We start from the raw sequence: 14529 nt of genomic DNA on the forward strand, positions 1-14529 counted from the left end.
AGGGAGAGGGAGGGAGAGACAGGGATAGAGAGGGAGGGAGGGGGAGGGGCAGGGAGGGAGAGGGAGGGAGGGAGGGAGGGAGAGGGAGGGAGAGACAGGGAGGAAGAGGGAGGGAGAGACAGGGAGGGAGAGGGAGGGAGAGACAGGGAGGGAGAGACAGGGATAGAGAGACAGGGAGGGAGAGGGAGCGACAGGGAGGGAGAGGGAGGGACAGGGAAGGACATGAGGGAGGCAGGAACACATCAACACGTCCTGGGCATCCACTGCATGCCGGGCACCAGGCAAGAGCATTTACAGTCAACCTCGTTTAACTCTCCTAACAAGCTACCAGGTAGATGCTGTCACCACCTTCACTTTACAGAGAGGGAAGCTGGGGCCCAGGCACCTTGCTCAGGCTGGTCTGCCCCACTCTGAACCCCGAGTCTTTCTTCTACCTCACCCTGCCGAGGAAGCACCAGGCAGTCACGCAGCCCCAGCCGGGTAAAATGCGTCCTCTTTTAAGTGTACTCTGGGGCACGCGTTACACAAAAACATCCTCTCGTGAATTCTGGGACTTGAAAAAAAAAAAGCACACTCTCCTGATTTACCTTTCGAGAAAATCTAAACTTCCTTCCTATGCCAAGATACGTGTGTACATGTGCAAGCAGCACACAAGGCAGGAGGCCCGACCCCTGGGATCCAGCACGAGGTTTTGTTAATCAATGACAATAAGCACTAATGTTTAGCAAGAGAGCTGCCTGAGCCTAGCCTGGTAATGTGGTAACAGCGTGACCCGGACACTTGGGCTAACCTTTGCTGAATCTTGGAGACTAAGGCCCTGGATGCAGATGCCCTCTCCCTTCATCTCCTCCTACGGCCGTCCTCCCCCGCCGAAGCCTTCCAGACAACCCCAGCCGGGCCCACATCTTCCCCTGTGCTTTCACACTTACAGCCCCGTGGTCAGACTTGGTCTTGGCTGCACATGTACTCAAATAGAAATGATACGGAGAAGGTGAGTGTAGTTCCTGCCTTGGGGACCTGGTTTTGTCCAGTATTCTAGATTTTTCTGAAGTGTTAGTCTGGGCTAGTGGTCATACACTTGGATTCTGCCTCCAAAGGACCTCAAATGCCAGCACTGACATTTATGAACTTCCTAACTCCGGTGGTCTAGTGGTAAAGATCTGGCACTCTCACTGCTGTGGCCTGGGTTCGGGTCCCGGTCAGGGAAGCATACCCCTGTCTGTCGGTTGTCATACTGTGGTGACGGCGTGTTGCTGTGATGCTGAAAGCTATGCCACTGGTATTTCAAATACCAGCAGGGTCACCCATGGTGGACAGGTTTCAGCAGAGCTTCCAGACTAAGATATACTAGGAAGAAAGACCTGGCCACCCACTTCTGAAAAAACTGGCCATGAAAACCCTGTGAATTGCAGTGGAGCATTGTCTGATATGGCACCGGAAGGTGAGAGGATGGCACAAAAAGACTGGGCAGGGTTCCGCTATGCTGTGCACAGGGAGTTGCTGGGAGTCGGAATCAACTCAATGGCACTAAAAAAAAAACAACCAGGGCTGGCCCCATGGCTTAGCGGTTAAGCGCGCGCGCTCTGCTACTGGCAGCCAGCAGAGCCCGGGTTCGGATCCCAGGCGCGCACCGACGCACCGCTTCTCCGGCCATGCTGAGGCCGCGTCCCACATACAGCAACTAGAAGGATGTGCAGCTATGACATACAACTATCTACTGGGGCTTTGGGGGAAAAAAAGGAGGACTGGCAATAGATGTTAGCTCAGAGCCGGTCTTCCTCAGCAAAAAGAGGGGGATTAGCATGGATGTTAGCTCAGGGGTGATCTTCCTCAAAAACAACAACAACAACAACAACCAAAAAACAAAACCTCCAGGCAAGTGACTTCACCTCTCCCAACCTTAGCTTCTTTCTCCACACAATGGGGCTCGTTATGAGGGTTAAAGGATGTAAGGCACGAAATGGGTTTAGCAAGATGCTTGGCACATCGTGACAGTTTCTTAAATGTTAGCTGCTAACACGCCAAGGCTATTAAGGGATTATCTTATTTAATACCCACAATAACCTTATGAAGTAGGCATTACTATCCCCACTCAACAGATTAAAAACAAATAGACAAACCTGATGGCTACATGTTAAATAACTAGCCCAGGAGCACAGAGCTGGGGGAGATCCTAGGAGAATCAGATGAGAACCCAGGTGGGATCTTGCCCTCTGCTCTAAAAGGCTCTCAGCAATAATTCTATGATTCACCCGAAACTAAGCCAGGCCAGGGGTCTCCTCGATCTCTAGAGATGGTGGGGATGCTAACCAATGCCAGGGAGACAGGTTATGCCCCTGCTCAAATACCTATTTCTGAAAATGAAATGCATCCCAATTATGTCTGTAAGGCCAGCTGGGGGCCTTTCTTGACACATTAACCGTCAGCAGGACCCTCCTGGGCTTTTCTGAAGCCAGTTCAGGAACAAGCAGGACCCCCTGCCCTTGGAGCTGGACTGTGTTTTCCAGACCAGTCCATTTGGGCAAATGGAGAACTCTGCTGGCCTTTGTTCCCCAGAACAAGACAGCCCTGGGTCCAGAGGGTTAGGAACTAGATCAAACCAATACTCCTTGATTTACTTATTGATTTATCTAATACGACCTTGTTGGGCAAAAGGCTCGGGGTGGCCAAAAGTAAAAAGACATTAAAATTGGGATCAAGAGATGGAAAAAGGCAAGTGTTGCAAGCTCTTATGCCAGTGGGCCAGGCAGGTGACAAAACGAGGAGGTGAGCCAGGTGGGGCTAGAGAGGCCATGCCCTCCCTAAGGGACTGCGCTGGCTTCAGCAGGCCGCCGCCTCCAGGGAGCACCACACAGGGTTGCCGGATCTGATTTCTCGAAGGATGGCAGAGATGCAGATTTCCTGATTTATAAATACGAGAAACTCAATTTTTTAGAAACCAGGTTTGAATCTCTGAGATCAGAAGTCAGGCGGTGGCTTTCCTTGGAGGGGTGGGGACGACCAGGAAGGGACACCGGGGGGAATGCTGGCTACATGGGTGTGGGCAGTTGGTGAACATTTCATGGAGCCATGTACTTATGATCTGTGCCTTGCCTCTCGGATAAAAAGGTAAAAAGAGAAATAAACACCAGCATGTTAAAATAGCTACAGACTGGCTGTAGCACATCTCCAGCCTGGATTTCCTCTATGGGACACTGGTTACAACTTCTGAGATACGAGAGCAAAGGAAATCAGGCTGTCAATGTGGAAGTCAGGTCCCAGAGTGATTAACATGATGTCAAAACCCAGTTTGGAGCTTCCCAACAGCCAAAGCAAAATAGGAAATGGAAAATATAGTCATTTATATGGTACGTCAGGCCTAGAAGGGAAAAAAATAAACGTATACCCAAAAAAAACCTTCCTGGGCACACAAGGCTGACAGAACATCTTCTGTGAGGTTTGTGTTACTGAGTGAGAAGAAGGTCTTATTTTATGTTGCTGGCTTATTTTGTTTCTTGGCTTGCTGAGCTGAAAAAGAAGTTTCTTCTCCTCCGCTGAGCCTTCTCCTTGGCACAGAGGCCTCCTGGTCCTGCCCAGCCCTCCTACCCTTTGCCTGGAATGTGAACAAACCTGCTGGTGAAAGAGAAACACAACTAAGTGCTCTGCGATGGCCAGAGGCCTGGCAGAAGAGGCCCCCGGCAGCAAGGGGGAACTCACCGTGCATGTCCATCATCCCCGGGGAGGAGCTATTCTCCGGAGTGGTCACCTCCGAGCCACACTTCTCCTCTTTGCCCTTTTTCTTATTCTTGTTTTTCTGGAGGAGAAAATGGAGCAGAAACCGAGTCACCAAATCGTGTGTGTGCACATGAGCGAGAACCTGGGGAGGGGTATGAATATTTTATTCCGCCAATTCATCTCGGAGCCCCCAAGTCCCTGGAGGGCTCTCCTTAGCCTGCATTTGAACACATCCCATTAGAGGCCTCACCTGCTGCAGAATCAAAGAGCTCTGCAGAAGAGAGGATGCTGGGGCTGCACTAGGGGGCTGGGAACCTGCCTTCTTTGTGGGGCCAGCACCAGCAGGCATGCAAACACCCTGGCTGGTGGGAATTTCCTTCTCCTTTAGGGAGCACACCTAGGGGCAAGACCAGGGCCACCCCGCCCAGAGCAGGGACTGTGATGCCAGGTAAGGGGTGGAAAAGCCAGAGTTCACACATTCCCACTATCTGCAGGCCCCAGGGGCTGCACTTCTCAAAGTGCCATGAGCTGACTTCAGGCACCACCTGGGATGACTAAGTGAGGAGAGAATCTCAAGGTGAAGGGATTGAAGGGGATGCTTTCTGTGGGTGGTTCCATTTTTTACAAATGGAATAGAATCGTGTTGCAAACAACCTAACTGTGTCCATCAGTAAGAGACTTGTCAAATAAATTATGGTACGTTCATTCAAGGTAATACGATGCAACAATCACAGAGAATAAGGCAGCTCTGCATGTACGAATGTGGAATGTTCTACAAAAATATCAACATATTATAATATTTCAATATCTTCAAGATGCATTAAAGAAAGGTGCAGACCATGTGAATGGAAGGCCACCATTAATGGTAAAGAACAGGATAAACAAATGTGTATTTGCATGTGTGTCTGCGGCACCCACTCTCTGGAAGGATAAACACTGGTTGCCTCCAAGGAAAGGAGCTGGGTTGGCAGGGGGTGAGGCATGAGCAGGGATGGGAAGCAGATTTATAAAAAGATATACAGTAAAAAAAAAAGTAATATTTGAAGAATATGCAAACCTACAGAGACGGAAAGTAGATTGGTGGTATCCACGATCTTGAGGGGTAGAGGAGTGACTGCTAATGGGTATGAGTTTTCTTTTTGGGGTAATGAAAATGTTCTGGAATTATAGTGGTGACAGTTATACACTGTGAATATACTAATACTGCCGTGTACACTTTAAAAGAGTAAATTTTATGGCATGTGAATTATCTTAGTTTAAAAAACAGTTTTAAAGTAACCGTTGAGGGCAGGCCCCGTGGCTTAGTGGTTAAGTGCGCGCGCTCCGCTGCTGGCGGCCCAGGTTCGGATCCTGGGCGCGCACCGACGCACTGCTTCTCCAGCCATGCTGAGGCCGCGTCCCACATACAGCAACTAGAAGGAAGTGCAGCTATGACATACAACTATCTACTGGGGCTTTGGGGGAAAAAATAAATAAAATCATATAAAAATAAATAAATAAAGTAACTGTTGAAAGTTGAAACATGTTTTACATATTTATTTATTTATTTTTTTTTTTTTTTTTTTTTTTTTTTTTTTTTGTGAGGAGATCAGCCCTGAGCTAACATCCGCCAATCCTCCTCTTTTTTTGCTGAGGAAGACGGCCCTGGGCTAACATCTGTGCCCATCTTCCTCCACTTTATATGGGACGCCGCCACAGCATGGCTTACCAAGCAGTGCGTCGGTGCGCGCCCGGGATCCGAACCAGCGAACCCCGGGCCGCCGCAGCGGAGCGCGCGCACTTAACCGCTTGCGCCACCGGGCCGGCCCCCACATATTTATTTATTTTAATAATTTTATTTATTTATTTTTCTTCCCCAAAGCCCCAGTAGATAGTTGTATGTCACAGCTGCACATCCTTCCAGTTGCTGTATGTGGGACGCGGCCCCAGCGTGGCCGGAGAAGCAGTCTGTCGGTGCGCACCTGGGATGCGAACCCAGGCCGCCAGCAGCGGAGCACGCGCACTTAACTGCCAAGCCACGGGGCCGGCCCTGCTTTACGTATTTAAAAGAAGAAAATTTTCAAGAGTTCTGAAGGAAACAAAAATGGAGTAACCATGTCGTCACTGGGTGTTTAAAAAAAATGAAAAGCTCTCCCTCCACAATGCAGATTCCTGGCTACAACCACCAGAGATATGGATTCAGCTGTCCAGGGCGGGGCCCAGGAAGCTACATTTCTTCAAGACTCCCAGGGGATCAGATGCTCAGCCAGGCGTGGGACCCATCGCCCTACAGGGAAAGGGGGTGGGGGAGACAGCGTACTGTACATCATAGTTCAGAGATGACAGCAAATTAATATTTCGTGAGCACTGTCTGCAGAGCCGTGCCGGGCTGAGTTCTCTCTGTGTGATATGTTGCCTTTGCTCTGTTGCAGCAAAGCCCAGGAGCTGGATATTACTGCTCCACGGCACAAGGGGGAACGAAGGCCCAGCCAGTGGGGTCACCTGTCCCATATCATGGGTTAATCAAGGGTGATCTGTCCGACTCCAAATCCAGTGCTCTTTGCCCAGCCGGGAGCTGCCCTGTCCTTCCCGACAGCCCGTGTATTACGTTTTCTCCTTGATCACAATCCATTTGGCACTTCCCTGATGTCTGTTTCATGCTATTCTATAATTATCTTCCCCCAACGAGATTATAAATTCCTTGAGAGCAGGGACCACGTCTTCTCAAATGCAACCGGCGTTTATACAACACCTAATGATGTGCAAGGCACAGACATGGGCAAGAGCCAGGAGCTGCCTTCGAGGAGGCTGGCCCCGCTCCGCTCTCTCTCCGGAATGGCCGGCACCAAATGCTGTGATCGTCTGTGTCTCGGTGCCTCTGGGGAAAGCAGCCCTGGTGGCTCCATGAGCCAGGCCAGAACCGGAAGGGACGACAAATGCCCACGTTCTGTTCTCAGCCCAGCGCCGACTCACCCAGGGGGGAGCATGTGATCACAGGGTCAAGAATGGAGCCTCAGCCCTGCCTGGAGACCCCAGACAGGGAACTGAAGACAGTGGAAGGAGGCTTAGCCCTGCCTTTAAGGCCCCCTAGAAACCTACTCATCATGACCATGTCAGGACCAGAGCCATGTGGGTTAGTTTGAGCCATATTCCCGGAGGAGAGGACTGTTTGCATGAATAGAGAATGTACTCCAGGCAGGAGGAACAGGCCACGCAAAGGCCTGTAGGTGGGACCATTCTGGATTTTGGCTGGAAATGAGAGTAGCTGACCTGGGATCTTTGGGGGTAACTGGCCTCGGAGCCATGAAGCTGAAAAACCCCTGTGATGTGGGGCAGCTGCCTATCATCAATCGGCCATAAGATCAAGCACGGCCACTGGAGCTCCCTCTAGTGGTCATCGTCAAGACCCCCTCCTGGAGCTTCCCGCAGAGGCCCATGCTTCCCTGCACCAAATTCTCAGGGTGGGCTCACCAGTCCTACCAGCAGCTCCAACCACCAGAAGGCTGCTCTCTCCAAGAGCAGAGAGAGCGTGTGCTTTGGAGTGAGACAGACCTGACACTGGCTGAGTGACTCTGGGGAAATGGCTTCACCTCTCTGAGCCTGTGTCCTCACTTGTACAGAAAGGATAAAGAGATCAACTCCACAGACTCAGTGTGAGAAATAAATGAGGTACTGCCTAGCAGGTGGTCAGCGGCTCAGGAACAGTGCTACAATGAGGGCGCGTCTACCCGTCTGTGGGTACCACCACATCCGCCCCAAACCACGGTGCCCAGGGCCCCTGGCAGGGGGCGCCTTTGCACTAAGGCACGTCCCCACTGGCCTAAGCTGGGCTCTTCTGCTTCCAGTGGCCTTGGCCCCAGGGTCCCGCCATGGTGGGCGGCAGCAGACAGCCCCCTGTCCCTGTGATGGGAGGGAGCACAGACGGACAGCCCCACCCCAGGGGGCCAGCCTCACATACTCACATCATCAACCTTTGGCTCAGTCACAGGGACCCACTTGTAGATTCGCAGGGATGTGTCACCCACAGTCACCCACTTCTTCTCCCTGTGGAGGACGAGGAAGAGCCCGTTACCAGAGGGCTTCTGGGGCAGGACCCTGCTCACCCCTCGTGGGGGGCACAGGCCATACCCCCTCGCAGCAGCTGTGACACGTGGCTGCTCAGCTTGGGGTTAAGAGAACGAGCTCCGGGTCACGGAGATGAGGGTCTGAATCCCAGCTGTCGCTCACTAGCTGGGGGCCCCCAGGGCCAGTCACCTCACCAGTCTAAGCCTCAGTTTCCCCATCTGTTAGACCACATAGGGTCATCAATCTCTCCGGGCTGCCGTGAGGATCCCAAGCATGGTAAAAGCTTCCCCGTGCCTGGAAGGAACGGCTTGGTAAGACTGGAGGGAGAGAGGGGCTGCCATTAGGACGATTCCTCTGGATGAAGGGAATTGGGCCCCACATTCCTCCAGCTTTTGCCCCACAGAGCCGGTGGACTGGACCCCCCAAGCCCTTGTGGGCAGCAGAGAGCTTCAGGCCAGCGGGGCATTTCCTCCTGTGGGGGCGGGGGTCTTCACCAAGGGCACCCAGGGGCTCACCTTGCCCTCCTGGCAACGCCTCTCAGGTCGGGGGAAGGGAAGCAGGACCAGACGGCATGGTAACCACCCCGTGCTCTTCCCAGCAAACGCCACCTGGAGCAGCCAGGGAGAGCGGGAGGGCAGGGGCCTCAGCCCTGAGGGCGGTCCCCAGGCGTCGAGACCGAGGGACTGTGACAGGCAAGCACAGCCCGGCCGAGAGGATGCTCTGAGACCCTACACCTCAGTTCTGAGACAGGCGCGCATTTCAGGGTCTCAGCTCCTGATACCCACATCTGCACGGCTGCCCCCGCCCCACCCCCAGCCACACCCTAAACTCCTGGGGGACAGCATCCAGGGCCCCCCGGCTGCTAGAGGCAGGTATACGGGTGAGGAGAAATCACACCCCATGAGAAGGAAAAGGGGTGACTGGTTCTCATTAAGGATAATAATTACCACCCTCTCCTCCCCACCACTCTGCTCCGAGCCATGTTCACCCTCTCGATCACTGCTGCAGCCTCCAGACTCCAGGCCCTGAGCCCCCTCAGTCTACAAGTCAGGTCATGTCACCTCCTGCCCCTACCACTGAGAGTGACAGCCAGAGGCCACGCCCCTGAGGACACTGGGGCTCAGGGAGAACACCCCAGAAGGAAAGCTGGGATTCCAACCCAGGCAGTTCGGGCTCTGGAGGCCACTGTCCCTGCCCCAGGCTCTGCCATCTTAGAAGTGGGAGGTCATGAAGGATCTGCCCGATGAGGAAATAGGCTGAATCAAGGGACCCACAATGGGATGTCAGGGAGGGACACATATCTGGTACAGGTGGCACAGCTGCCAGCAGCCCTCAGCAACTTTAATGACAAGGGTTCCACCAGAACCGAGAATTATATGTGGCAGGAACACCTGTTTGTGAACTGCTGGGCACCTTGTCAAGCCTCCCCGCCCAGACCTCACCTTGGGTCCTCCCCTCTGTGGGTGGGTGGCCCTCACGTGCTCGTGGGACATGTGACCGCCACCCACACCCCTTCGCCACAGGGCATTCTGGGCACCCGAGCACACTCAAAACCAGCTAACCAAAACCACGGACACCCCCACTCCCCAAACTGTGCCTGCTCTGGTCCCACACCTTCACTGCTGGAGGAAGCTAGGGCCTGGCTTTTCATTATTCTACTGTGACCATTTCTAGTGCCTTCTATGCGCTAAGCACTGCACACACTTGCTCTAATCTTCCCATAACTGCGTGGCAGGAACTGTCACCTCCCTCATTTGACAGATAGAGAAACTGAGGCATGGGGAGGTGACGTCATTCTCCCCAGAGCCAGTAGTCAAACGTTCCACACCACACTGCTCTTTGGAGTAGCCTCTCCTGCACCCAGCCCTGCTCCTTTTAGCCCAGAAAGAATTCAGTAAAGGCAAGTATCTAAGTCACTGCCCACCTATCTCCTACCTCCTGGAAGCAAGATGGACCATCTACAATCCCAGTCTATCCACACCTCCGTTCGGAATAATCCGAAGGTACCTGGAAGGGACAGGGGCTTTCCAAGGCACAACCTCGGTGACAAAGCAACAATCGTAATGGCCACTGTGTGCTGAGGACTTCCTTCAGGCCAAGCGCTTTATTTGCATGCCCTCTCTCCCGAAGACTGCCAACAGGCCTATGAGAGCAGGACTATCGCCACCCCACTTTATAGTTGGGGAAATGGGAGGCCCAGAGAGGTTATACCACTAGTTCATGGTCACACAGCTAGTCAACGGCAGAACCGGGATTGGACACAGGCTCTGACCCCAGGAGCCCACCTTCTGCTATTCTGTCTTCTGTGAAAAGCTAAGGAATCACTCCACAGAGCACATTGGTAACAAGCTGGACAAAGAAGCACAAATTGCTAAATCCCACACAGATGGCCAAAGGCACTCACTGCTCACAAGGCCTCAAATGGCCTCCTCGGCCTGAGCCCCAGTAGGTCAGCAATCCAAGGTTCGACTGTGTTAAAAAAAAAAAAAAAAAAAGTAATTGAATTGCAATACACAGGACACCTCTCAGGGCAGAAAGTGTGCCAGATCTGGGCTTTGCAGGCACATGAGCCAACACAAATGTGTGAAGTTGCAGGTGTTTCCCAGAGGTTACAGGCACCGCAGGCTGTGAGCTGAACGCAGCAGTTTCTCTGCCTCCCCTTGCCCAGCTGGTGATCCCAGGGCTCAGGTCCCCAGTCCTCCCCAGAGATTAGCAACTGTTCTTCAGCTGTATTTCTAGGTGTGGACATCGAGGGACTATAAGACAGAGGGAAGAACGTTAAGAACTTGACCTCAGGAATGGACCTCGGGACTGCCGTTCGGTCGGCAGCCACCCAGGGAGAGACAAGGCCCCAGAGCTCAGGTCTGTCACTGAGCTCGCTCCAGGGAGGACGGGACGGGATTTCATAGACATGTTGCGTGAGCTCCGGGTGTCTCATCAAGCCAGCAGCTTGGCAGCACCTTGGGAAATGAGACACGGGCTCAGGGGAGCAGCTGAGAGTTCCCACTACTGCCCCCAAACCCATCACCCCAGAACACACTGCCCCCCCACCCTCAATGAGGGTATTAACCTGAACTTATTACCTATATCTGGGGCAGCAAACAAGCAGCCAACAGGCGTGTTTTGTCTGGCCTGCATGGCACTTTTAAAAATTTCAATCAATTGCCAAACTTTAAGAAAAAAGAAAAAAAGTCAGACTGTGCATAAAAATCCAGATTCCTGGATACTCTCAAAAACAAGATCTGGCCACAAGGGGCCTGCGTGCCCCGAGGAGCAATGGCTCTCTCCAGATGGGGCTCTGTGGCTCCCTCAGATCCCCCAGTTCTCACCACCTGTAGGCACTGGGCCCGGATTCACTGTGACCACCAGGCTGCACCCCAACCTTGCCATGAAGCTGCCCCTGGGCGTGCCCTGAGCCCTCCTGCCTTGCTGGCCCCTGGTAACCAGCCAGGCTTAAGTACCCCTCTCTCCCCCATCAGGGTCTCCTCGCCAAGGAGACCATCTGGGGGTGACCCACCACCCAAGGGGACCCTGCTGACTCCCTCAAAGAGGGCTCTGAATCCTTCACTTGGTATTCACTTCCCAGGGCTAGTCCTTGACCCCTTAGGAGGACTGGCTATGGCTGGCCTTATCCTAACCAGGCCCACTGGCCCTACTGTGTGCCCCTACCCCTGGAGGCACCGAGGCGAGGCCCCAGGCACAAACCTCCCTCTCCCCCAGGGACAGGTGGGAAGTCCTCGGGGAACAGGCCTCTCTCTATCTTTACAAGACACTGAGGGACCCTTCAGACCAAGGTCCAGGGGTCCCCAGCCTAAGTCTACTTCACAGCTCAAGCCTTTGCCTCCCCCCAAGGACTCCCCCTCCCCTGCTCTCTTCCACCCACCCTGGGTCTCCTCACCCTGGCCCAGTTTCCCAAAAGTGGCCGACCATTTTGTTCTTCCTTCGGCCATCTTCTGGCTGCCTCACACCCTACCAGCCTGCCTTACTGCGACACCAGACAGCAAGGAGAGGCGAGACGGCTGGCAGCTACCGATGGGGTGGCCACAGCTGGCTGCTGGCTTTTTCCAGGGGCAGGGGAAGGGTAGGGCTGGCAGGGGATTTTTAGGGGTCACTGGGGCTGAGGTGAAACACCACCCCAGGCTTACATGCTGAACGGTATGCCAGACACTTCCGTTCTCCTCTGGATAAAACACAGGATGTCAAATTAAATTTGAATTTCAGATAAACAACGAATAATCTTTTAGTATAAGTATGTCCCAAATATGGCATGGGACATACTTATACCCATCCCCCAAAAAATTTTTTTAAAGTTATTTCATTGTTTATCTGAAATTCAAATTTAACTGGGTGTCCTGTAATTTTATTTGCTAATCTGGCAACCGAGCGTCCCAGACAGTGGTGAAATGCATGGTTGGTGGCCACGCAGTTAATAAACAACCCAGAGCCTCCAGGACCGACTGGAAGACCCGTTCTAAAGGCACAGCAAAGGTGAGATTTGGCTTCTCCGGGCTGCAGAAACCCAGGAAATAAGGTGAAGTCTTTTTTGCTTACAAGGGGCAGAAAAAAAAGAAAAAAATCAGCAAAATGCAAGTTTCCACAGAGCCCACTTTACAATAAGGAGTGCATTTAATGACGCCTCCTGTGTGCAGAGATAAGTGCTCTGGGGACACAATCTTACCCCAGGAGGGGAGACAGTGCAGGACCCCCCTCGCTGCCATGGTTAGAGAAGTTACATGCTTTGCCCAAGGTCACAGGAAGGGGGTGAACTGGAAACCCAGCCATGAGATCCCAAAGCCTGAGGTCCTTAGAGGACGTGACATGTTGTTTCCCAAAACAGGAGGAGGAAGGGAGACATGCTCTCCTCCCCTCCCCACAAACACATGCTTGGCCCACAGTGGGTTCAGCAGCACTGAAGGCCTCCAGGCGGGCTGCTCTGGGGCCCAGCAGGGTGCAAAACCCCATAGCTCCATCTGCCCTCCCTGCAGAGCAGCTGGTGGGCGGGCCCTACAGGAGCAGCTGTCAGGGTGCAGGGGCCTCTGCCCGGCTGGGAACCTGGGGCAGAAGGCCCCACCATGCCTCCTGGAACAGAGAAAGGCAGCTTGTCCCCAGCCCCTTTCTCACCTACAGGCCCAGACACCAGTTCTTTCTTTGCACAGGCGCTAAGGCAGGGGACAACTCCAGCCTTCCCTCTGGGGATCCGGTAGGAGAGGGGGTTGTGGGCTTGTTTTCCTGTGTGTGTTTTGGCCTGCAGCTGTTTCTGCCATTTTTAAATGGCTTCAGTCGGGCACTGGGCGCCCTGCACGCCGGGGGAGCTCCCACAGTACCGAAGACTTGGATCTCAACTTTGGAAGGCCTCCCCTTCTCACGGTTCTGAAAATTCTTTGTCCCATTGGAGCCAAACCCAGCCCTCGGCCGGGCATCCGGCCATCTGCAGACAGCCCTTTCCATAGGAGGCCGGGGAGCACGTGGACTTTATTGATTTTCCTCTTGCCTTTTTTGTTGGGTTTGACTCAGAAAGGACAGCTAACTTGTGACACGGTTAGACCGGAGGCTCGCCCCCAGCGGTTTTTAGAGACCAAGGCGTTACTCAAAAAATGACACCCCTACCCATAAACATACCCGCCACGGGGCCGGCCCAGTTTTTAGGCTCTAAATAAAGGGTCAGGACGAGCCCGCGGGCGCTGACACCCGAGCACGTCGCGGCTGCTCCTCTCCCTCCCCGACCCTGGAGAAGCCGTGGGAAAAAAATAATAAAGTTGAAATCAGGGAACTGGGAGTTTTCAACAAGTCTGCCCCAACCTGGCGATGTGCTCGCGCCTCCGGCCTGCCTCTCGGGCCGACCCCGAGTCAGACCCGCGGAGGCCGCGCATCGTTCGCTCGTGTTAATTACAACGAGGCCACGCCGGGCAGAACCCAACGCGAGCCTGAGGAACACGCATGGCCACCCCCGAAGCCCCCTTCCCCCCGGGCCGAGAACAAAAACAACGGCTCTCTCCGCAAAACAAACACGAGCCGCGGGTTTGGGAAAGGCAGACGCGGCCCACGACCGGTTTCTGGCCAAAAATACTCGCTCGCCCGAGCCCCCGAGTCCCCGCGCGCGGTGCCCGGCTGAGCGGGGTGGAGGGTGCCCAGCGCCCGGGGCCCGCGGCCGCCGCCGGCGTTTCCTCCCCGCGCTCGCCCCCATCTTTCTTCCTCGCCGAGAGCCCTCGCTCCAGGCAGCCCAAAGCGCTAAATTTAAACGGCTCGCGCTCTGCAAACTCCGCAGACTCGAGGGCGCCGGGCCTGGGAGGCGGGGAGCGAGCGGGCGAGCCAGCGCGCAGGGAGGGAGGGAGCGAGGGAGGCCGGCGCGGGCAAGGGCGCGGGGGCCGGCGCTGCGCCGCCCGGGGCGCGCGGGGAGGAGACGGAGACGGCGGCGGCCCGCTCGGTGCCTGCACAATGGAGCTCGCGCTCTCCCCTCCGCCGCCGGCATCACGGCCCCGGCGCGCGGGAAGCCGCTTTCATGTGACTTGCACAAAACGAAATGGCTTCTGGGGCCGGCCCCGAGCCCCCCTCCCGGGAGCCGAGCGCCGCGGCGAGGACTGCCCGCCGTCCACCGCCCGGCCCCGGGCGCCCGCCGTCTCCAGGCTCCGCCGCCGCCGCGCCAGGTGGGCGACAGGCGCGAGCGCACCTGGGCAGCGGCCGCGGCCCCCGCCTGGCGCAGGTGACCGGGCTCGCGCGCCGCCCGTCCTCTCCAACTCCTGGGCCCGCGGCGGCCCGGGGCGCTGCGCCCCG

General features: G+C 54.8%; 1 protein-coding gene across 4 annotated transcripts in view; it reads right to left on the bottom strand.

Moving 5' to 3' along the window:
- BCL7A (BAF chromatin remodeling complex subunit BCL7A) overlaps positions 1-14529 on the bottom strand; it is a 31301-nt gene that overhangs the window by 15663 nt on the left and 1109 nt on the right. For 2 of the 4 annotated variants that reach the window (XM_058531360.1, XM_058531363.1), the window contains 3 exons: positions 8274-8366; positions 7656-7737; positions 3697-3793 (listed from right to left, as the gene is read on the bottom strand). In XM_058531360.1, the coding sequence (XP_058387343.1) occupies positions 3697-3793; positions 7656-7737; positions 8274-8366 (272 nt within the window). The remainder of the gene's footprint in view (positions 1-3696; positions 3794-7655; positions 7738-8273; positions 8367-14529) is intronic. The other 2 variants (XM_058531361.1, XM_058531364.1) reach the window with 1 other exon arrangement.

This window comes from Diceros bicornis, chromosome 35 (assembly GCF_020826845.1).
Source record: "Diceros bicornis minor isolate mBicDic1 chromosome 35, mDicBic1.mat.cur, whole genome shotgun sequence".
Classification (NCBI taxonomy): domain Eukaryota; kingdom Metazoa; phylum Chordata; class Mammalia; order Perissodactyla; family Rhinocerotidae; genus Diceros; species Diceros bicornis.